The following is a 22,923-nucleotide window of genomic DNA, read 5'->3' on the forward strand; positions in this document are numbered from 1 at the left end:
AATTAATACAGAGTAAAAAGTCTTGTCCTTCCTATCGAGAATAATTCCACGTAGAAGAAAATAAATTTACTTAACAGCATATGAAGAAAGCCCATAGATCGGTGGTTCTCAACTCTGGTCCACCGCTTGTTCAGGGAAAGCTGCTGGTGCGCCGGGCCCATTTGTTTACCTGCCGTGTCCGCAGGTTCGGCCAATCGCGGCTCCCACTGGCCACGGTTTGCTGCTCCAGGCCAGTGGGGGCTGCGGGAAGTGGCATGGGCTGAGGGATGTGCTGGCCGCCCTTCCCGCAACCTGGAGCAGCGAGCTGTGGCCAGTGGGAGCCGCGATCGACTGAACCTGCGGACGCCGCAGGTAAACAAACCGGCCCGGCACGCCAGGGGCTTTCCCTGAACAAGCGGTGGACCAGAGTTGAGAACCACTGCCATAGATGATGGTACAAAGATGAGGGCTCTGAATGGAGAACTTCCTTGCTTGCCAGTTATCCTTTCATGGAAATGTGATTTTTATGCCTGCCATCATTAAGCATTTGTAGGTTCTGGCTCCTTATGACTGAAAATGACCACTGATTGGCTACAGCTAGAAAACCAGTACTATGTGCGGAGTTCAGGAAAACTTTTGAAAATGTGGCCATAAGCATTTCATCATAATGTCAGATCACAATTTACTGAAAATTCACAAATAATTATCTGCAGCTCAGGAAACTGAACTTTATGTTTCTAATATATTTCAGTGATCTGAGCTAGAACTCAAATTACACCAGACAAAATATTGTTTCACTCATATCTGTGCTTTGGTTTCTTAATGTTCAAACAAGATGAAGTGATCTTTGTAGCTCTTATCTTCAGCAGAATTGTGGGTGCATCTTAAGCAGAATCAATTTGTGCAAAATGTTACTGGCCTATGTTCCACGTGCAAAGATATTATATAAAAATCATAATTATTCCCCTTTTGGATGGCTTGCTCAGGAAAGGTATTCAGTTGGTCTTGTGACTCTGGTAAAGTTCTCCTTTGGTGGTTCAGATTTTCCATTGCCTCAGGATCTGCCAGAGGATTGTTTTTTCTTTTCTCCCCCTTCCTTGCCCATCTACATGCACCAAAATTTTTTACCTTTCAAGTGATATTTATGATTACAAGAGGGCTGTTGTAATATACAGTAGCCTATTTTGTTAACAGCCAGAGGTTGCCTTAATCTGTCTTGCAATGTTCAGGTGTGCTTTATCTGGCACATTAATTTCAACTAATGTTGTTGTAAAGGGTCCTAGTGCCCGGGCTTTATTCCTAGCAGAGGAGATTCATCAATCAATCATTAGTATTTCTAGAGTGGTCATCATTGTAGTATCTATGTGTAGTATCTAGAGATGGCATTTGCATGATTATGTAAGAGTTTCAACTAGACCAGTATTTCAGAGTTCAACTAATTTATGAGCAGTTATAATGCTGTCCATGTAAAAAGGTCATCATTAAAATATTATATCGTATGTCATTGCAAGATTATCAATTATATTAGTTGAAGAGAAGATTCCAACCTCTGATGGCCTTGTGACTGGCCATCCCGAGGCTAAGCACTCGAGATTAAGATGTGCCATTAGTAATCCAACAAGGAATGGATTTATTTTCAGAATTAAAGTATGCCTTCATGGCCAGCAAAGGAGACTTTGGTAACTCTTGGATTTGACCTGACTGAACTGTTTTGAGAGCAGTACTACTTCCTTTTGAGTCTCTCTGGCAGGTTCCTAAGGAACAGGCAAAAATAAAATTTTACGTCCCTTTCAGTGGGGAAGGTCAGTCAGCAGAGTGAGAGAACTTTCTATAAAAGCAAATGGGTGTGTATACATTACCTCTGAACAGAGGCACACTTCTATATAATCCTTCCTTTGGTCTTCTTGGGGTGTCCCATCTTCTCTGATTTGAATTTGATTTGGATTGGAGATGTATCTTCACTTGTTTTATACAATCCCAAGTGCATTAGTTAATGATTAATAATTCCTGCCTTCAGATTTGTGCATAGTGCTCTGTGTACTGTGATTTTAGCTGAGGAGGCAGTCGTATTAAAAAAAAAACTTGGTATGGAAAAACAAAACTTAACAAGCTTTAGAATTAGAACCATGACACAATGTTTGCTACAGAAAGCTTAATCCAGAATGTTATCTGTTGCACTTCCTCAGGATTTCCTTGGGTCCGGAGATCCCAAAGACACTAAGATGCTAATTACAAAACAAGCAGACTGGGCCAAGAATATCAATGAACCAAAAGCAGCAGTGGAGATGTACATTTCTGCAGGCGAGCACATGAAGGCCATAGAAATCAGTGGAGACCATGGCTGGGTTGATATGTATGTTTTAGCTCTGTCTCAGAGATACAGATCACAGTGTCTAATGTGAAGTTTAATGCATTCTGCAGAATCTTAAAGAAAAAGAAATCTTACTGGCTTTGCTCTCTTTTTGGCTTCCATATGTTGACTGCAGTATAGCATCACCTATACTTTAGTTATAGTAGATGAACTTTCATTGTGTTAGAAAAGTTACTTGGGTATAGAGGGTAAGGACATGGATATATTACGAAATGAGTGGATAAAACAGTGCAGGGATATGCAAGGATTTATCTGTGAGATGAGAATGTTCCCAAAATGTGCACATCCCGGGTCTCTTCAGTATAACCTTCACAGTAGCGCACAACTTCTCATGTGTACTTGACTCTTTCTTTTGTTTTAAACTATGAAAGGATAATAATCGAGGACTCAGAACTCCTGGGGTAAAATCCTGTCTCCTTTTGAAGTCCGTGGCAAAAATCCCATTGACTTCAGTGGGGCCAAGATTTCACCCCTGGTTCTAGTCCTAGCTCTGCTGCTGACTTGCTTTGTGATCTTGGACAAGTCACTTAACCTTCCTGTTTCTCTGTTTACCCATCTGTAAAATTGGGGTAATATTGACTGGACACTGATTTGGATGTTGGGTGAGATTTGTATAGGACCTAGTTCCACAACTCCTATTCATATGACTGCGTGATGGAGTAGTTTAATCCAATTGAAATCACTACTCACAGGAGTAAGGAATTACACACTGTTGCAAGAACTGGTCTTGCGTTTGCAAAGCCTTTTGAGCACCCATTGAATGCTGCTCAATAAGTTCATAGTTTAATGTCATCAATATAGTAACTTCTAAATGATAACCTATTATTGAAATATTTCTATTTTTTCAATGTAATAAGTATGCAGAATGAAAAATGCTGCTACTAAAGCAAGTGCATTTCTTTTGCTGTCTCTAGGCTAATCGATATAGCTCGGAAATTGGATAAAGCTGAGCGCGAACCTTTGTCAAAATGTGCCTACTATTTTAAGAGACTTGACAACCATGGTTATGCAGCAGAAACCTACATGAAGATAGGTGACCTAAAGGCCCTGGTACATCTCCACGTGGAAACTCAGCGTTGGGAAGAAGTAAGAATACCCTGATATCCAAACTTAGATGTTTAGAATTGCTATTTCATATTGCCTCCAAATGCATCTGGTCTTAAAGGTTTATATACAGCTTACACAGAATTTTGGTAAGTTACATTGGAAAATACACTAATGTGGTATTTTTAGGAGAGTGAGCTATGAAAACATTACAGTTTCATAAATCATCAGCTACAGGGTTTCCTTCCACTCTTTTTAACTCTTTCATAATCTAAGTACAGTTAAAAATCATACTTTAAAATAATTCTTCTCTAGTGTTTCAGTAATGAAAATTGCATGGTAGTTAGAGCCCAGGACAAGGAATTGGGACACTGGACAAAGAGTTAGGACACTGGTTTCTTTTCCATGCTCTTCCACAGACTTCCTATCTGATCTTGAGCAAATCACTTGGGCCTAGATTATCAAAAGTGGTCTTTACTTCTGGATGTCCTGGTTGAGAGTCTTTTGGCTCGATTTTCAGAACTGCTGAGCACCCACTGCTATCACTGGCTTCAGCTGGAGTTGTGGATGCTCAGTGCCTTTGAAAATCAGACTGTAAGTATCGAGATGGGCACCAAAAATTATTCGCCACTCTTGGAAAATGTAGGCTTAAATCCTTTGTGCTTCACTCTTTTTTTTTTTTTTTTCGTCTGTAAAATCAGGATGAGACTAATACTTCCCTACTGATAAGGGTGTCTCTGGGTATTTTTGACTAATATTTAAGCATATATGTCTGTTTTGTAAATGTGATACGCTCTACATGACACAAAATTGTGAGACAAATGCATGACAGGTCAAGGAGAATAATGAAATTTTTAACATGAGAACATAAGAATGGCCATACTGGGACAGACCAGTGGTCCAGCTAGCCCAGTATTCTGAGTGGCCAGTGCCAGATGCTTCAGAGGAAATGAACAGAACAGGGCAATTATCGAATTATCCACCTCTGTCATTCAGTCCAAGCTTCTGGCAGTCAGAGGCTTAGGGGCACCCAGAGCATGTGGTTGCATCCCTGTCCATCTCGGCTACTAGCCATTGATGGATCTATCCTCCATGAATGTATCTAATTCTTTTTTGAACCCAGTTATACTTTTGGCCTTCCCAACATCCCCTGGCGATGAGTTCTACAGGTTGACTGTGCATTGTGTAAAGAAGTAATTTCTTGTGTTTTGTTGTTTAACCTGCTGCCTATTAATTTCTTTGCCTATTATTCACTTTCTCCACACCATTCATGATTGTATAGACCTCTGTCATATCCCCCTTAGTCATCTCTTTTCTAAGATGAACAGACCCAGTCCTTTTAATCTCTCCTCATGTGGAAGCTGTTCCATACTCTTACCTGTTTTTGTTGCCCTTATCTATACTTTCTCCAATTCTGATATCTTTTATGAGATGGGGTGACCCAATCTGCATGAAGTATTCAAGGTTTGGCACGCCATGGATTTATATAGTGGCATTATGATATTTTCTGTCTTATTATCTATCCCGTTCCTGTTGGTTCATCACATTGTTAGCTTTTTTAGACTGTCGCTGCACATTGAGCAGATTTTTCAGAGAACCATCCACGATGACTCCAAGATCTCTTTCTTGAGTGGTAGCAGCTAATTCAGACCCTATCATTTTGTATGTATAGTTGGGATTATGTTTTCCAGTGTGCATTGCTTTGCACTTATCAGCACTGAATTTCATCTGCCATTTTGGTGCCCCCAGTTACGCAGTTTTGTGAGATCCCTTTGTAACTCTTCTCAGTCAGCTTTGGACTTAACTATTTTGAATAATTTTGTATTATCTGCAAGCTTTCCCAACTCACTATTTACCCCCTTTTTCCAGATCATTTATGAATATGTTGAACAGCACTGGTCCCAGTACAGATCCCTAGGTGACCCTGCTGTGTACCTCTCTTCATTGTGAAAACTGACCATTTATTTCTACCCTTTGTTTCCTATCTTTTGACCAATTACTAAAAGACCTTCCCTTTTATCTCATGACTGCTTACTTTGCTTGAGAGCCTTTGGTAAAGAACATTGTCAAAAGCTTTCTGAAAGTCCAAGTAACTATATCCACTGGATCACCCTTGTCCACATGTTTGTTGAGCCCCTCAAAGAATTATAAAAGATTGGTGAGGCATGATTTCCTTTTACAAAAGCGGTGTTGACTCTTCTCCAACATATTATGTTCATCTGTATGTCTGATTCTGTTCTTTACTGTAGTTTCAACCAATTTGCCTGGTACTGAAGTTATGCTTACTGGCCTGTAATTGCCCAGATTGCCTCTGTCATGTTTTTTAAAAATCAGCGTTACAGTAGCTATCCTCCAGTCATTTGGTACAGAGGCTGATTTAAGCAATAGGTTATGTACCACAGTTACAGTAGAACCTCAAAAATACAAACACCAGAGTCATGGACTGACTGATCAACCGGACACCATGTGAAACTGGAAGTAACCAATCAGGCAGCAGCAGAGACCCAAAAAAAAAAAAAAAAAAAAAGGCAAACACTGTACTGTGCCTGTATTGCATCTTAAATGTAGGCACATCTGGGCTGCCTGTCCCCACCCCTACTCCACCTCGTGCGGGGCACCCACGTACAGCTAGGAAGTGAAGATGCTGAGATTAGCAGGCAAAGCTGTGAGCCCCTGCTGTTCACCCAAGGCAGCCAGAGCAGGAGCAGCACTGGGGTCTGTGCTGCTTTCCTGTAAGCCAGGGTGCTGTTTTCAAACCCCTGCCCCCGCTGGGGCGGGGCACTGTTTTCAAAACACACACATGCCCCGCTGGGAGGGGGACGTGCTATTTTCACCCCCTCTACCCTAGCCAGGAGGGGGACACAAGGTTGCCCAGGCCAGGGAAGGAAGCTGCCTAGCTACCCCGAGGTGTCCGTAACTCTGAGGTGCCACTGTAATAATTCTGGAGTTTCATATTTGAGTTCCTTCAGAAATCTTGGGTGAATACCATCTTGTCCTGATGACTTATTACTGTTTACTTTATCAGTTTGTTTCGAAACCAGCTCTATTGACACCTCAATCTGGGACTGTTCCTCAGATTTGTTAACTAAGAGTGGCTCAGGTATGGGAATCTCTCATCCTCTGCTGTGAAGACCAATGCAAAGAATTCATTTATCTTCTCCAAAATGGCCTTGTCTTCCTTGAGTGCTTCTTTAACACTTAAGTTTGGCCCCACTGATTGTTTGGCAGAGTTCCTGATTCTGACATACTTAAAATGTTTTTTCGCAATTAGTTTTCTGTCTTTTGCTAGTTGCTCTTTGAATTCTTTTTTGGTCTGCCTAATTAAACTTTCACACTTGACTTGGCAGAGTGTATGCTCCTGTCTATTCTTCGCAGTACGATTTGACTTCCAATTTTTAAAGGATGTCCTTTTTAACTAAAATTTTCACAATGTGGATTATTATTTTGGGCTGTGTTGTTTTAGTAATTCTGAAAGTGACGTTTCACTGAAATTTCCTCTGTATACTCTGGATCTGGTGAATTTACACTTTCCTGGTGTGGACTTTTGATCCTATAATCAGATTTATATTTAGGAAAGCCCAGCTGACTTCATTAGGACAGCATTTGGTTACAGGGGTCTGCTTACACATATGCATTGCAGAATTGGGGGCCATGGTTTGTACTGGCAGTCTTGTTTTTGGTTATGGGTTTGTTTGTTTGTTTTTAACATGAAGTATGTGCTAGGCTGTTAGGTGCTTTTGAAAATTTTACCCTCAGAAATGTAGGTGCTTAAGTCCCATTGAAACGCTCAGTGGGACTTAGACGCTTAAGTCACATAGGTGCTTTTGAAATTGTTATGCATAGTCTGTGATTGTTCAGTGCACATGTCAATACTTATTTTTATTGAATATATTTTCTAAAAAAGCAATACGTTGTATTGTTCTGTGAAACCCACTCCATCCCCTAAATAATTGATTGCTTTCAGGTTTTCCACAGGTTTCTGTAGTTCAGAAGCTGGACTGTTACTAAGTATAGCTTCTTCTTCACAGCTGTTGATTGCCTTTCTTTTAAAATACATTAATTTTGAGTTTCCTAGAGAAAATACTGGTTGGAATTTTCATCCTTCTGTATAAATGATATTTGTATTGTGAATTTTATTTAAACAAAAGGATTTATCTCATGCACTATTCAGAACTCACTTAAACCATGCAATATTTTATTAATGAATTTATTCTGTACCTTAGGCCTTTGCTTTGAGTGAAAAGCATCCTGAATTTAAAGATGATGTCTATGTCCCTTATGCTCAGTGGTTGGCAGAGAATGATAGATTTGAAGAGGCCCAAAAAGGTAGGACTGTACATGAGTTATATGCTGGTAGCGTGCAAAATTTGCTAAGCATTTTCCAAATGCTGAAGATAAAATCTCTGCCCTGGAGAACTGTCAATCTGTAGAATACAAACCTTTTAAAGGGTGAGATAACTGGAGAATACGTATGTTCTTGCTGATCACAGGAGGTTGTATTCTGATTGTCAGAGAGGTCTTATTATTTGGTAAGGAAATATAACAAACTTAACAAAAGCAATAGCATCTATAAAAAAGGCTATAATTCTGGATTTTCTTTCCCAGTTTGTGCTTGAGTATAGAACAAACACCAAAAGAAGGCATGAGCCCTGCCCTTGAATGTAGGTAGTATGTAGTTCATACAAGATGGAGCATCAGTCTTGCTTATGAAATTCCTTGCTTCTTATGGATTTATATCATAAAATATTATCGGCATGTAGTATTTGTAAAATATACATTTACCAAGTGGGAATTCAGGACTGAACTTCAGTTGCTGCACAGGAGCCAATGTAAAGAAACCCTGTTAATAAATAGTATATACTGTGGGGTTTTCTGCCTCTTTAGATTCTTTGATACTACAGTGTTAAGCGTTGTAAGAGTGCTGCCTTGAAATATTACCTGAGGTTATGTCTGTACTTTAGTGGCTACAGTGGTACAGCTACTGTGCTGCAGGTGTGCCGCTGTAGTGGAGACACTTTCTACATCTATGGAAGAGGTTTTTCCATGAGTGTAGTTAATCCACCTCTCCGAAAGGTGGTAGCTAGTTTGATGGAAGAATTCTTCGACCTACAGGGGGGAGTTAGGTTGTCCTAACTACATCACACAGGGTGTAAAATTTTTCACAGCCCTGAACGGCTAGATTGATCTAATTTTTAGCTGTAGACCAGGCCTTAGAAGGTTTGAATTTTGACTTGATCCCATAGTGTTCAGCAGTTTCCCCTGTTCACAAATGTCTGATCATCAGGATGATGATTTTGCTCTGTCCAAATTTTTTTTAAAAGTAGCTAGCCTCGCGCTACTTATGTACATGGTAGTTGTATTTCCTACATCATGTCCTGACACAATACAAAAGCCAAAAAGTACTTGCAGATACTTCTATTTTCCATTAGTCACTACTTTCAAAAATAGAAAAATACCAGTGTAGTCCTTTTCATCCTGTTCCAGCTTTGATGAATATCCTGTTGTTATTTTTAAAAAATATCAGTTAATTGATATAATCACACTGTAAAATCTTCTTTGCTTTGGTCTCCTTTGTAGCATTCCACAAGGCTGGCAGACAGAGTGAGGCCGTAAAAGTGCTGGAACAGCTAACTCACAATGCTGTGGTAGAAAGCCGATTTAATGATGCAGCATATTATTACTGGATGCTCTCCATGCAGTGTTTAGATATAGCCCAAGGTAAGTAAACACAAGCAAGTTCAAATTTGTTACCTGCTCATGCATGCACATAAACATTGAATGAACCGTGACGGCTTGATTAAAACCTCTTGCTCGCTACTAATTGTGCTATATACTAATCTGCTATACTAATACTATATACTGCACTGTATTGTAATTCAACATTATATCGTAATTCTATCTCTCTAGTCTGTGTGCTTATAAAAATCCAAGATAACTCTAATTTTTAAATCAAGATGGGGTCACATCCATGTCTCCTAATTCCACAATATATCCCCTAGCCCCTTTTCTGCGCCTCACACCTGGGATAAAGTGATGACTGGAGGGCTAAATAATAATAAAACATGATCTTATAGTGTAGTCTACTCCTAATATTTAAATGTGGATGAGATTAACTGGGGAGACACTTCATGAATTATTTTAGCCAGCCAAAGAAGAAAGTTAGTGTTCATTAGTTCTCTGCTTCTAAATCAATTGCACTGGAGGAGAGGTGAAGATGAGGTGTAGATGAGTGTTGATGGAAACAAGAGATTGATGGTCTGTTGCCTTGCACTGTGTGGACAAGAGTGATTCAGTGGATATAGTTTACTTGGACTTTCAGAAAGCATCACAGTTTTGCTAATGCATGATAGTGCTGATCTATAGCCCTTCATACGCTGTACAGACACTGCAAATGGTTTATTGTTTAGTAGTACATTAATGTGGATAAAAGGAATGACATTAAACACATTTTACTTTAACCTCAAAAGATGTGCATCAGGTTTCTAGTGGTGGAAGGCTAATATGTTCCACCTCTAGCTAAGCCATTAACCTCTGGCTGTGTTAAAACCACTTGCCATACCATCGTGCATCTTAATATGCTTTATGTTAAAGAAGAAAGTTGCACATAAAATGGCAAAATTATATAATCCATATTTTGTAGCACACTTGGTCAGGTATATTAATCTATTGGAAGTGGTAACGCTGCAACCATGTTGTATTGTGATCTTTCTAGCTGAGTAATACTCTTGTGTTTTAGTATAGAATGACCAGAGGTGTAATTACTTTCCCTCCCACAGAGAACGAACAGCAGAAGACTGAAATGTTACAGAAGTTTCACCACTTCCAGCACTTGGCAGAACTTTATCATGTCTATCACTCTATTCACAGATACACTGTAAGATATTTTCACTAGCAGTTGTATTGTTTGCTTAGCTGGTACATTTTCTGCAAATAATTCAGGAATAATTAGGAACAATTAATTACTTGTAAAGTAAATACTGAATGGATGCTGGTGTCACTGCAATGATCTAATTTTGGTTTCGGGTTTTTTTTTGCCCTGTGTTATACCGTACTGGATGTACCGCCATTCCACCACTCAAACTACCTTTCTGTGACACAGAAAGAGCCTCTGCAGAGAGATGCTCTGCAGCACACAGTGGATGTGGACTTGAAGGCTTTCTTTCACCACCCCATCTGCATACTGATTCCACTGTGTTCTGGGCCCATTACTCCTACGGAGGAGGTTGGGACAGGATTATCCTTTAAGTGCTTTCTCTCCCTTTCCTTTTTTCTTCAATGGCAAAGATGAGCTTTGTAGAGAGGGGCATGCAAAATCCAATTGTTATCTTTTCTCCATTTCTCCCATTGTTGTGACTGTGTGAAAAGTACAGTGTAGTGTCTGAGATGACGGAAGTAATTTGATGCTTAGTGATATGAAGTGTTCCTTTTCTAGCTTAGAAATTTTTTAATGTTTTTTTTACCACAGGAAGAGCCCTTCAGTTTCCATTTGCCTGAAACACTCTTCAATATTTCCAGGTTTTTACTTCACAGCCTAACCAAGGAGACTCCGCTGGGCATCTCTAAAGTGTATCCTTGCAATGCAAAGCAAAATTCAAAAATTATCATATGAATTGAAGGGAATCCTTGGCACCAATCAGTGATGCATAGTCTTACTATTAGGGTATTCTTGTTCCTGGTTTTAGGGGTTCCCATGCTGTTCCTCTGTTAGATAAAATAAATGTGGGGCTGTCTTTAATCCCTGAGATGATGATCTACACCTCAGAATTATCACACACTTAGGCACATCTAGCCATACGTGCATACATTAGAAGAGGTTATCATAAACTATCAAACATGTTGCTCACCTTTGTAAGAGGAGTGCCTTCCAAGATGCAAGTCTCCAAACAAAATGTGTGGCTGTAAATATTGACAGTGCAGGAGCCACAAGTTGAAAGGCATTGGGAAAGAAACTCTGAATATGGTTGCTTCTAAATGTTAGATTCTGATTCTCCTCAGACTAATGTAGCTGTGTGTTTCTAAATGGTAGATTCTCATTCTCGTTTTCAGGTCTGATGTAGCTGTGTGCCATGTACAAGACCAATTTTTTCATGGCTTCATTAACAAATTTATTTGCTGCATCTCTTCAAAGTCCTCCACAAATGACATATGAGTCCCACTGAAACATATCTGTTTCTGCACTGGACAATAGCAATTAAAAGAAGTCAGGGCAGTTCAGTGAATAGGGCAGTTAAGTGGGAGTCAGGACACCTGTGTTCCACTTCTGTCTTTTCCATTTGCTTGCTTTGTAACCTTGGAGAAGTCATTTTCTTTCTCTGTGCCTCTCTTTCCTCATCTGTAAACTATGTAGAATAGTATTATTGTCCCCAAAGTGCTTAGAATTTAGAGTGTTTAATCCATACATCTCTGCTTATTTGTTACCCCCTGGGGTGCACACTAAATAAGGGGGAGGTGACATTTTGGTATAAGACATGGAAGCAAGGTCCTGAAAAAGTGCCATGGGATCTGAAATATCCACACGGTGCCAACAGGATTCTGATGTTTCAGATTATCGGTTTGTGGGATGGTCCTTACAAGCATTAGTGTTGGTGGGGTCAGAATATTAACTGAAGCTGTGTTATCCACAGGCCAGTTCCTTATCTCTCTAAAAATCACCCGCTCTGATATTTTAGCAGTCCGCTCACATTTTGTTTATGTAAACACATTTATGTGAACAGATTTCTTTAGTTAAGGCCTTTTAAAGTATTGGCATTTGTTGTGCTTCAGTGCATAAAAGTAACTGTGGTTTTTCCTGAATGCTACATATATGTTTGTTCCTTAATTTGATTATAGCAATACATTATTTGCACTAGCAAAGCAGAGTAAAGCTCTGGGTGCATATAAATTGGCCCGTCATGCCTATGACAAGTTGCAGGGACTGCAGATCCCAGCTAGATTTCAAAAATCAATTGAGCTGGGCAGCCTGACAATTCGATCCAAGCCATTCCATGACAGTGAAGTAAGTTCTGATGTATATTATTTGAGTTATTAGTATTTGACCTGATACGAGAGGCTACTTTGTCATACACACAAAGATGCTTACAATGGATTATGCACAGATTTGCAGTAATTACATTTCTGCAGGAAACAAAAATCCTCTCACCATTATTCGCCATGTCAGACTTTCTCTCCCTCTTCATTCCTAATGAAAATGAGACCTGTCTGTATGGACAAGTTCCTTCTTCACTCTCTGATCTCATATCCCCCTGTTTCCCTGGCTGCTCTCTCTGTTCCTTCAAGCTTCACCATCCCTCAATTCCATATGCACTTACTCCTCAGAGTGCTTACTTGAGTCTTTCTCTATGTCTGTCTACAGCTGGAGGTCACTTGTGCTTGCCCCATCTACTAGAGTTCCTCTCTCCAACCCTTTGAATGGCTTTCCTTCCTCAAATCTTGCTTTAAAACCTTCTTTTTTTTCTTTAGCTGAGGTGTGACCGCAGTGTTCTATAAAACTGTTTTTGATGGGGTGCTCACTAAAACAAATTGTACTGTGAAAATGCTTAACTGCAAATGAACATGCTTCTTGCCATCTGCAATAATGTAAACACAGTAAGACCATTGAAATCCATAGAGCTGCCTAAGATAATTGTGCAGTTTAGAAAAAACAGAAATGCATGAATCAAAGGACCTAAATTTGATCGAACTTCTGAGCAAAAAGAATTGCTTCAGTAACTTTTAGTCATCCTTTTGGCATTGTGTATGTGGCCCAGGACTCTGCTGCAGCAGAAGCAAACAAAAGTGCATCAGAAGAGTGGTAAAACATCTATTTTTAATGGGAAAACTTGCAGTTTTATTGAGAGAAGGAAAAATATTTGCAAAAGTTAAAAGGCTTGATTTCACCATTGTTATACTCCAGTTTTTTGCTGCTCTGTGAATTCTTTTGGTGTCAAACTGGAGCAGTGCAGTGTGTCCTAATCAGACTCTGTGTTCAGAATGGTCTGTTTGCAATTACGCTGCTTTGTGTGTGTCTGTCTTTGCAGGAGCTTGTGCCCTTGTGTTATAGGTGCTCCACCAACAACCCCTTGCTAAATAATCTGGGGAATGTGTGCATTAACTGCAGACAGCCCTTCGTCTTCTCTGCTTCATCTTACGGTGCGTTGGAATATAAAAATTGGTTTTACTTTCCATGCAGATAAGTCTGCTTTCTCCAAAGGCTCAGCTAGTTGGTGTTAATTGTACACTATCAATATTTAATCAGTAGGTTGGTGCCCAATAAATTCAGCCACCCTAACATTTCCTGTGTAATGTCACTTGGGGAAATAAATCTTTTTCTTTAGTGTTGCTGGCACTGAATTAGTGCCACATTCCACTCCAGAGATGATGCATTTTATTGGTGGAGGAGAACACCAGTTTTCTAGGCAATTAGTCCCTTTCTGAATAGAACAGATTCTGGTGTCCAAGACTGTGAGAGATTTTTTTGCTGCAAAATAGCCACTGTTTTGCTTCTGATGTCACAGCCCTGGCAGTATTGAATGCATTACTTTGTAGTGAGGCACCAGGAAGATATGAGGCACTTTATTAACCCATCCTTTAAGAAGCTTTATTTTCTGGACATGATATATTAAGTTGAATAATGCCACTGTAGAGATCTGAGGACACATATATCTTTAAAAGACTTAGGCAAGGCCTGCTAGAGATATTCTGAGTTCTTGCAGGTAACTGCTCTCTCCTTTTCTACGTGTCCTTTAGAAGTATTGCATCTGGTGGAGTTCTATTTGGAAGAAGGGATCACTGATGAAGAAGCTGTAGCTCTTATTGATCTGGAAGCACCAAGGTTAAATAAGAGAGAGGATAAATGGCAAGAGATGGCAAGTGATGGTATCCTTTCAATCCAGAACACACTCTGGTTTTCTTAGGGAAAGAGTGGCAGTTTGGAAGACAGAGTTTTTGGTTGTGGGTTGTTGGGTGTTTTTGGATTTGTTATGCTTTTGTTGCATTTTAATCTGCTTCTCTCTTATGACTAGGGGACAGATTCGTTGCTGACATAAGTGGGTACAATTCCATTGCATATTTATTTTTCAGTTGCTGTTTCAACTAAAAAAGTACGGGTATATTAACCAATCCTGGTAATTTTAGAAGGTTTTCTTTAGAAAAATCAGTTTCATAACCTTGTCAAGTATTGTTAGGTTAAAAATAATACTGTTTACTTATTTTCAAGTAACTTTTTTACTTTCTATAAAGGATGGGAGGGCTATCCATTATTCTCCTCTTGTATCACAGTGTTCTATCTTTCTTGCTAAGGAAGAACTGTATTGGGCTCCCTTTGAAGCCTGTCGTTTATTTTGTAGAATCCTATATTGCTGTGGCACACAATGGTGCCAACTGTAGTTGGGGCCTGATAGTAGTAGATACAATACAAATACACAAGACGACATGGTCTATGCCTCAGAGACATGGTCTGTGCCTTTAAAATAGGTTGACTAAAGTGAGGTGTTAGATGTTTATAGGAGGGTAGGGAAATGGAGGATGAGGGTACTACTAAGGTCACATGCATTTATGTAGTTTAGTTACTGCTAGTAACTTGGTGGTTTTAAGCTCTGCTGTTCCACAGCAATTGCTATTTAGTGAGGCGTGGCACTCCATTCTTCCTGGGGCAGAGTAAGTTTCTTCTGCAGTTCTATCTCATATAATCTAGGGATTACTCCAGGGGTATCTGAGTACTCCCAGCCTGCCTGACATGATGGGCGTTGGGTGGAGCAAGGAGTGAGAGCCCTAGTACTAAGCCATAAGACAAGTCCTATGAGTGCTAAGATAAGAGGATTTGATTTTGTGGGTGTCCTTGTTTCTTCCATAACAAACCTCTCTAGGAGCACAGAGGCTGAGATTTGATGACAACACAGACATTATCGAAGAGGATGATCCCTTTACAGCAAAATTGAGTTTTGAGGTGAGGATACCTCATTTGGGTTTTCAAATGTTGCTGCTCTTGAGGCTGAAGATGGTTGAGGAGAAAGCAAACCCAGGGTGACTCTACCTGCAAATGTTCTTTCCATGCTATCATATCTCCTTCTGAGCTGGCATCCCACAGTTCCTTCCTTGTGACCATTTACCGATTAGTAGCAGGTCTCAACAGACCACAGCCTCTCCAACTCCTTTACAAAGTGTTACAGTGTTCTGCAGACCCCCTCAAGAAATGGAGGAAAGTGGGTGACTGGGAGGCTAGGAGCAGCAGTTGAGGAGAATGGTATCTTTCTCATACAAAGTGATTAGTCCACAGAAAAGAAAAACCTGGAGAACCACTTATTCTATCTGAATGTCTTTTTTAAGTAAACTGTCTCTCTCTGGCCTCATCATCATCAATGGAAGAATAGTCTCCTGGGATGCCTACCCACCCACTCACTGCAGAAACAGATTTAAAAATTATGATGTTTTCTGCATACTGTAGTTTTATGTGACGTGATTTAAAAAATCAAACTCCGAAGTTAGTTTGAACAGCCCTTTACTTTTTTTCATAGTAGCGGGTGTACATAACACCCAGATATAAACATGCCCAAGAGAGAGCCTCTAAGCAAGACATCCAGGGTATAAAATGTGCAGGATATTCATATATAGGCAGTCCATGTTACTGTAGTGTAAATCTGATAACTATAGTTACTCTGAATTTACACTGATGTAACAGAGAACATCAGCTGGCCAAGATTGTTAAACAAGGCCTGGTGGTATTATTGCTGTTATTATTTGTATTACATTAGTGCCTGGGGAGCCCTAAACAACATCAGGATTCCATTGTGTTACATGTTTTTACAAATGTAAGTAATAGATAGTTCCTGCCTTGAAGAGCTTTCCATCTAAACAGACCAGACAGATGAAAGATGCAGGGGAAAGAATATAACATACGAGCAGATGATCAGTGTGATAGTTTGCAAATACCATGTTAGTTCCACAATATTTTTATTTCCTCATTATTTATTTGGATGGGCATTTGTTGGGAAGAGATTGAGATGAGGCAAATGAAGGGAGAAGAGACGTTGCAGAGAGGGGAGGTAGAGGGACAGGGATAAGAGGAATGCGGAAAGGAGAAGAGGGAGCAGTATTAAGAGTAGGTGGAGTGAGGCAAAGAAACTCAATAGAGCTGGAGCAAACAGCCAGTCAGCATGGGAGAGAATGTCTGGAGAAAAAGCTGTAGACAGCAGTGGGGCTTTGATGTCATATTTGTGCATAATGTCCCTGCTCAGCTTGAGTTTCTGGTGGACTCCTCCAAGGAGTTTCTTTATACCCCAGTTTTAGATGGCTGGGGCAGGGGTGAGTCCATCTGGAGTCTGGTGTTCCAGCAAGCGGCAGGGGGACTGTCCTCTAGATAGCTCAGGGTCTGGGTGGGTGCAGTTAAGAATAGACATTTTCAGGGAAGTTTTTGTAAATGGCTTTTTTTTCCTTTTAAATAAAAAATTGTGTTGATGGGAATGAGTGAAGCACAGTGAAAATACCTTTACTCACATCTTGCTTACTCCCACTGAGGACAGTGAGAAAACTGCCATTGACTTCAGTGGGAGCAGAATCCAGGCCTATTCTGTGTTAGCACTTTCTACTGAGTAATAGCACTCCGCTCTTTGTCATCTTTAAAACACTTTGCAATTGTTAAGCTTCATTCTTTTTTAAATGCTGCAGCAAGGAGGCTCAGAATTTGTTCCTGTGATAGTGAATCGTGCAGTTCTCCGGTCAATGAGCCGGAGGGATGTCCTGATTAAACGCTGGCCAAAGCCATTACAGTGGCAATACTTCCGGTCCTTGCTACCAGACGCTTCCATTACCATGTGTCCAACATGCTTTCAGGTATAAGTAATGTTTTCATTGGGGTCTTTGAAAACTCATTCCTAATGAGAAGCTAATTGAAATGACCCTGATACTTTAATTTCTAACCCTCGATACATACCTTCTGAAGTCCTGAATAGTAAATAAAGAGAGCAAAATGCCCTGTGCTATATACAGAGAGGATAGGCCTTGCCAGAAGGGCTGGCTTCAGAATAGCTTGTGGTAACTGAATTTGTAGAATGAAGTATTTGGGGACTTCACAGTGATGGCAAGAATTGTAGCCACTCAAGAAGTCCTAAAGTGAACTAAAAGAAGGGAAACATTGATTTTTTTCTCTGCCTTTCTAACCTTATAGCCTGGTTTAGTGGGGGCATTCAGCAAGTAAAATGATTTTTTTTCTTTGTAGTTCCCCCACCGCAGGTATGTTTTCTTCAAAATATTCAATAGTTTGGATATTTTTGGTTATGTGGAAGCAGAGAAAGCATCCTAAAGTCCACCCTCCTTTCTCACAGAGCAGTTGGGTTTCACTGGTTGGGTGAACTGACTTCCATAGCCTCCACACTTCTTTAATGAAATATTTGCTCTTATATTCCAAATTATAGCTGTTACAAACAGCTGTAAATTACTTGTTATTGTGGAAACATGAACTCTGTTGTAACAGTAGCATCAGGTATTCTGAGCCCTAGCAAAACCATTCCATCTCAGTTTCCTTTTCCTAGATGTGAGCCAGTAACAGTGTAATAGATACGCCTAAATCTGTTCCTAATTCACAGATGTTTCATTCAGAGGATTATGAGCTCCTGGTGCTCCAGCATAACTGTTGTCCATACTGTCGGAGAAGAATTGATGAGTCAAACCAGTGAAAAAGATCCATCCAAGAGATCTTTCTGCTATCACAGTGAAATGCATTGCAAACTAATCAAGCTTTCTTAACAGTTTGGTTATGTTGTTACATATATTTTCTCACTCTGTGTATGTTTCATAAGCAGTGGAAAAAGAGAAACTGTTAAATGTCACGTTGTGTCCTATCCAAATGAAATTTTATTTTTATGAGCAATGTAATTACAGAATTTCTATTTATTGCTCTTTGTTTTGTATATAACCACAGAGCCAAATGGGAAAAAAATGTACATATATATTTTTAAGGAAAATTCCAGTTTTACTTTCAAGTGTCCTATGTTTATCATGGCAACCTGCCAGTGTGCCACAGATTCGATAGGAATGTTTTAGGGTGAGATTCAGCCTTGAGATAATTCAGTTGACCTCATTGATTTTGCCCCTCTTTATGCCAGGGCTGAATTTGGTCCTTAATATGTACTTGGTTGTTGACAGAACTTGAAATAAAAAGGGGAAGTTTTTGCATCAGTGTTTTATTTTCTTTTGAGCATTTGCTGCAGTCTTTCTCTGAAATGGAATTTCCCAATGGGAATGTACCTTTTATATCGTTTTGGCAGAGAATAGCATTACATTTAGGAGCTCTTACACATATTGACTCACACGTTAATGAACACATGATTAAAACCCTAGTGTGGACAAAGCAAGTTGTAGTTTTAATATGTGTCAACTGGTCAAGGTAAACCCTAACCTCCCCACCAGGTTTTACATAGACCAGCTAACACATTTCAAATCAAGTCACCATGTCTACTGGGATTTTAGTATGTGTTCGCCAATGTGTATTAAAAACTCACCTTTTTTCCTAGTGAAAAAATAAAAGCCACCGATTCATCAGGTGTAATGAATATATTGGAGGGTTCATGAAATGTGCCAGCTTGACAGGCATGGAAGGTAAAGGCTGGCCCCTATTTAGCCACAGAACAGGTACATTATGGGCTTGTCTTCGCTGCAAAATTAACTCTGGCTCTTGCTCAGGTGTTGCTCCTAACCTGGCTTCCATTTAAACACACAACCTCGGGCCCAAGTATGGTGCTGATTTTAATCCAGGCTAGCTGGCCCATCCTGGGGGAAAGGCTAAAGCCCGAGCGCATTTTACACTCAGGCTGGTAATCCACCCACTTTTCAGGGAGTGCACAGGCTAAACCATTCAGGTACTGGTAGCTTTCCAGTGCCATCCTACAGTTTCCCCTGTGTGCCCAGGACAGACACGTTCTCCCACAATCCACTGGGAAAGAATCAGAGCAGCACAACTTACTGTAGCGCTAAGAACCATGTGATATGACCCCAGAAGTCCTAGAGCCTCATACAGGTATGTGCACAAGGGTGGACTAAAAACTCAACCATGGCTTCACAGCGTGGTTGCTCACGTCTGGGCTAGGCTAGTGCAGGTGCTGATCACCTGAGTTAACTCTGCAGTGAAGATGTGCCCTAAGAGTAGTTGCTGTGCAATCTTTCTCCACCACTATGTTTCAACCCTCACCTGTGGGGAGCAATTCTAGGAGGAGAGAAAGTAGTTCATCTTGCATTCCTGTTCGGTCCTCTGCTTTTCTGCTAATACTGCCCTATAGGACGCTAACTGAGGGAATGATTTTTCATTATGTGTATACTGCACCAACCTAATAGTTGGACTTCGGAATAGGCCACTGAACAAGCAGTTAGCTGGTAACAACTATGGGTAGGTAACCACTTGGGCTGAATTTGAGCGAGTGACCTAGAAGTGATAGGTTTCTTCATTATTTTTAGTCAAATGTAGATAACAGGTAAGAGTGTGCACACAGTATACATGGTTATTATAATCATGCCTACCACAAGTTTCCCTGTGTTTTCAAAGGAATATGATATTAATCTTTGCTTACTGTCCTAAACTGTTGGACAGTGTTTCTGCATGCTGTTAAACAGCTACCACAGAGGCAGCTGAATTTCAGTGGTGATTGAAATGATTTCTATGTGTACTTTAAATTGCTCTAAAAAGTGACTTAAAAAAAAAATAGCTTCAATGGGCTTCCATATCTCTGTGAATCTGGATCAAATTTTGTTTGACACTTTAAAAAAATATGCTGTTCTGACTACCAGCCTTGTAAATATACTGATCTAAAAGTCCCGACCTTGCTTGCTTGCTTGTAAATTACTGTATGCAATGAAGACTGCAGTTGGAATTAATAAACCGTTCTGTTTGATACGGGAGCCAGAATTAGAATCTAGCTCGTTTTCCCATAATTGTGTTGGTTTTGCAAAGCCAACAGGAGTGAAAAGCAGTAAAAATAAGTAGCTATGATTTGTAATGACAGGCGAGGAAAATGTTTTGAGCACAGAGGTTTCCCTTTTTTACAGACCCACTTTTCTGACCGTAGATGCATTTTATGTTTGAAAAGCGCTTTTTGGTGCCTTCTGGAGGAAAGATGCTGTGTAAAAGTAAGTCATGATGTGTAAATAAATGTTAGGGCCAATGTATTATGACTTTTTAAACTACTGTAGTAGTCCCAATTTGCCCTGTGACATTGAAGCTGTTCTTATGTAACTTCAGCATCTTCTGACAATAACACATCATGATGATTCTATTTTTAGAGTTTTATCAGCTTACAAGATGGTACCAAAAATGACCTTTCCTCCTCTGCGTCCCTTCAGCCACTTACCCTTCACTAGACCTGGTGTGGATAGCAGCATAGACCACTTTCTGGAATTTGTCCTATGCTTGTTCTTTTATCCTACTATTACTTGCCTTCGCTATCTGTGACGCGCTTCAGGCTCTAAGCTGTGGACAGCAGTTGCAATCTCAGCAATGGCTTACTGCATCAAAGCTTAATGTGACAAATTTGAATATTTGGAAGGATAAACCTTTAATCCTACTGTGTGCCCAGGTATATGTGCTAACAAGTACGTTGGTGCTTAGATAACTGCAATACAACTTGAAAGTAGCTTTGGAAACAAGAAAAGTTCATAGAGGTGGAGTTTTTGGAATGGGTAATATATTAGAGAGGACATGGTGTTTGCATATAAGTGTATAGAAAGACTGTCTCCTCGTCTATACAAATGTCACAAGTGTGCATTTTCCTAGTTCAAGTACTATATTATATGCACCCTAGTCTTCCTCTGATATTGTGAGGCATTCCAATTCCCGTGATGGTATGACACTGTTTTCAATGACAAGCTGGGTGGGGTAATATCTTTTCTTGGACAAACTTCTGTTGGTGAAAGAGACAAGCTACGCAGAGCTCTTCTTCAGGTCTGGGGAAAGTGACAGCTAGATACAAGGTGGAACAGATTATTTAGCATAAATAGTTAACACATCTATTTTTGAACATTTATGACCATGAGACATTCCCCTCGTGGACTGAAGTTTTCCATGCATGGTCTATCCTGAGACCAAATGTTTGTACACCTCCTGGATGTAAAACTTGAGCAAAATCCCTCCACTGACTCTTTAACATAAGGGCTAGAGTTTGAAGCTGATGCAGGAGGAAGTCTGTTTACTCCATTTTCCCAACTAAACTGTATATACTATGCTAACCCAGTTATAAGGGCTTGGGTTGGAGAAATAAGACTAGGATGGGACACAGGCATTGCCCAGCATCCTAGCTCTAGCCAAAATTGCTGTATGGCCTTGAGCTAGTCATGCCCCCTCTGAGCCTCTACTTCCCTATCTGTAAAACTGGGGAGATGATCCTGGTCTAGCTGACTGGAGTGGTGAGAATTAGTGAATGTTTATATAGCACTCTGAATGTTAAGGGCTAAGTTTATATTGTTTACCACTAACAAAATGTAATAAAAAGGCAGAGGAAAAAAATAGATTTTTGGGTTTAAGTAGTAGGAATAAGGGTGGTATGATACTTGAGAGAATTGCGTTCTCCATAAGAGATTCTCTCTCTACTGTTAACTTCAGTGTTTTCATCCCCCCTTCACATACTGTCCCATGGATGCTGTAGACCTAAAAACAACCAATGTCTAATTACATTTTTTCAGTCTAAATAATTACTTTTCCCTCTCAGTACACTGAGAATAAACAGAGAAGCATGGACCATCTGGGAGTTTCAAACAGCAGATTCCCCTGTAGCTATTGTTGCCTTATCAATTTAGTAAGTTGATGCTTCAGAAAGGTTTCAGAGTGATAGTTCAAGAGATTGAAGTCCCCTGACTTCCTGCAGAGCAAACAGAACATTAGCATTAGTTCTGTGAGAGTTGCTACATGGCCCTGCCAAATGTGCACCTCACCCCTGAGCAAGAGGGAGATGGGAATTATTATTTGCTAAGCCCTGCCCCTGGTACTGTAGAAATAGCAAATAAAGACAAGCTTTGCCAGAAGGAGTTGAGAAGATGACACAACAGGAGACCCAGAGACAGGTGTTAATGTTTCACTTTTTCATTTCTCCCATTATCACAAAATATTAGGGCAGACAAGGCAGGTGGCTGATGTAGGCTAAAGGTTGTAGGCATCATAGAACAACTAGCTCAGTCAGTCCTTGGCCTCTCTGCTGTCAAGACTCCAGCTGGGATGCCAGTTATGAAGCAGCTATCTGGCTGCCTGGAACTATGCTGAGACTGCCATCTCATTTCACATGGGCCACAGACCAGCTTTCAGACGATAACAGGGCTTGGGCCAAGCTCCAGTTGGTAACCTAGAGTTCAAAGGCTGCATATCCCATTATCAGTTCCCTGAGTCATTCAGCCTCCACCCCACCGTAGGTAATGTGGTTTTTACATCAAGTTATGCATTCCTTTGAGGAGGAGAAAAAGGGCTCAAAGCTCATCCCTGCAAACTGCCTCCACCGTGCTAGCACATCAAGAAAGTGCAATAGGGACACTGGACATGCTTACAGTAGGAAATACTTACTACACACCTACCCCTGCTGATA

The 22,923-nt window shown here is 40.2% G+C and overlaps 1 protein-coding gene across 5 annotated transcripts in view; it reads left to right on the forward strand.

Annotated features, from left to right (window-relative positions):
• The window catches only part of IFT122 (intraflagellar transport 122), a 50,082-nt gene extending 31,541 nt beyond the window's left edge, over positions 1 to 18,541 (forward strand). For 4 of the 5 annotated variants that reach the window (XM_077821823.1, XM_077821821.1, XM_077821824.1 and 1 more), the window contains 12 exons: positions 2,166 to 2,332; positions 3,265 to 3,436; positions 7,618 to 7,720; positions 8,972 to 9,112; positions 10,171 to 10,268; positions 10,860 to 10,960; positions 12,224 to 12,389; positions 13,411 to 13,522; positions 14,120 to 14,248; positions 15,238 to 15,317; positions 17,036 to 17,200; positions 17,953 to 18,541. In XM_077821823.1, coding sequence (XP_077677949.1) covers positions 2,166 to 2,332; positions 3,265 to 3,436; positions 7,618 to 7,720; positions 8,972 to 9,112; positions 10,171 to 10,268; positions 10,860 to 10,960; positions 12,224 to 12,389; positions 13,411 to 13,522; positions 14,120 to 14,248; positions 15,238 to 15,317; positions 17,036 to 17,200; positions 17,953 to 18,042 — 1,524 coding nt within the window. In that variant the 3' untranslated portion in view covers positions 18,043 to 18,541. Of the gene's footprint in view, positions 1 to 2,165; positions 2,333 to 3,264; positions 3,437 to 7,617; positions 7,721 to 8,971; positions 9,113 to 10,170; positions 10,269 to 10,859; positions 10,961 to 12,223; positions 12,390 to 13,410; positions 13,523 to 14,119; positions 14,249 to 15,237; positions 15,318 to 17,035; positions 17,201 to 17,952 lie in introns of those variants that run through there. The other variant, XR_013346647.1, reaches the window with a different exon arrangement.
• The last annotated feature ends 4,382 nt before the right edge of the window (positions 18,542 to 22,923 follow it).

This window comes from Eretmochelys imbricata, chromosome 7, assembly GCF_965152235.1.
Source record: "Eretmochelys imbricata isolate rEreImb1 chromosome 7, rEreImb1.hap1, whole genome shotgun sequence".
Taxonomy (NCBI): Eukaryota; Metazoa; Chordata; order Testudines; family Cheloniidae; genus Eretmochelys; species Eretmochelys imbricata.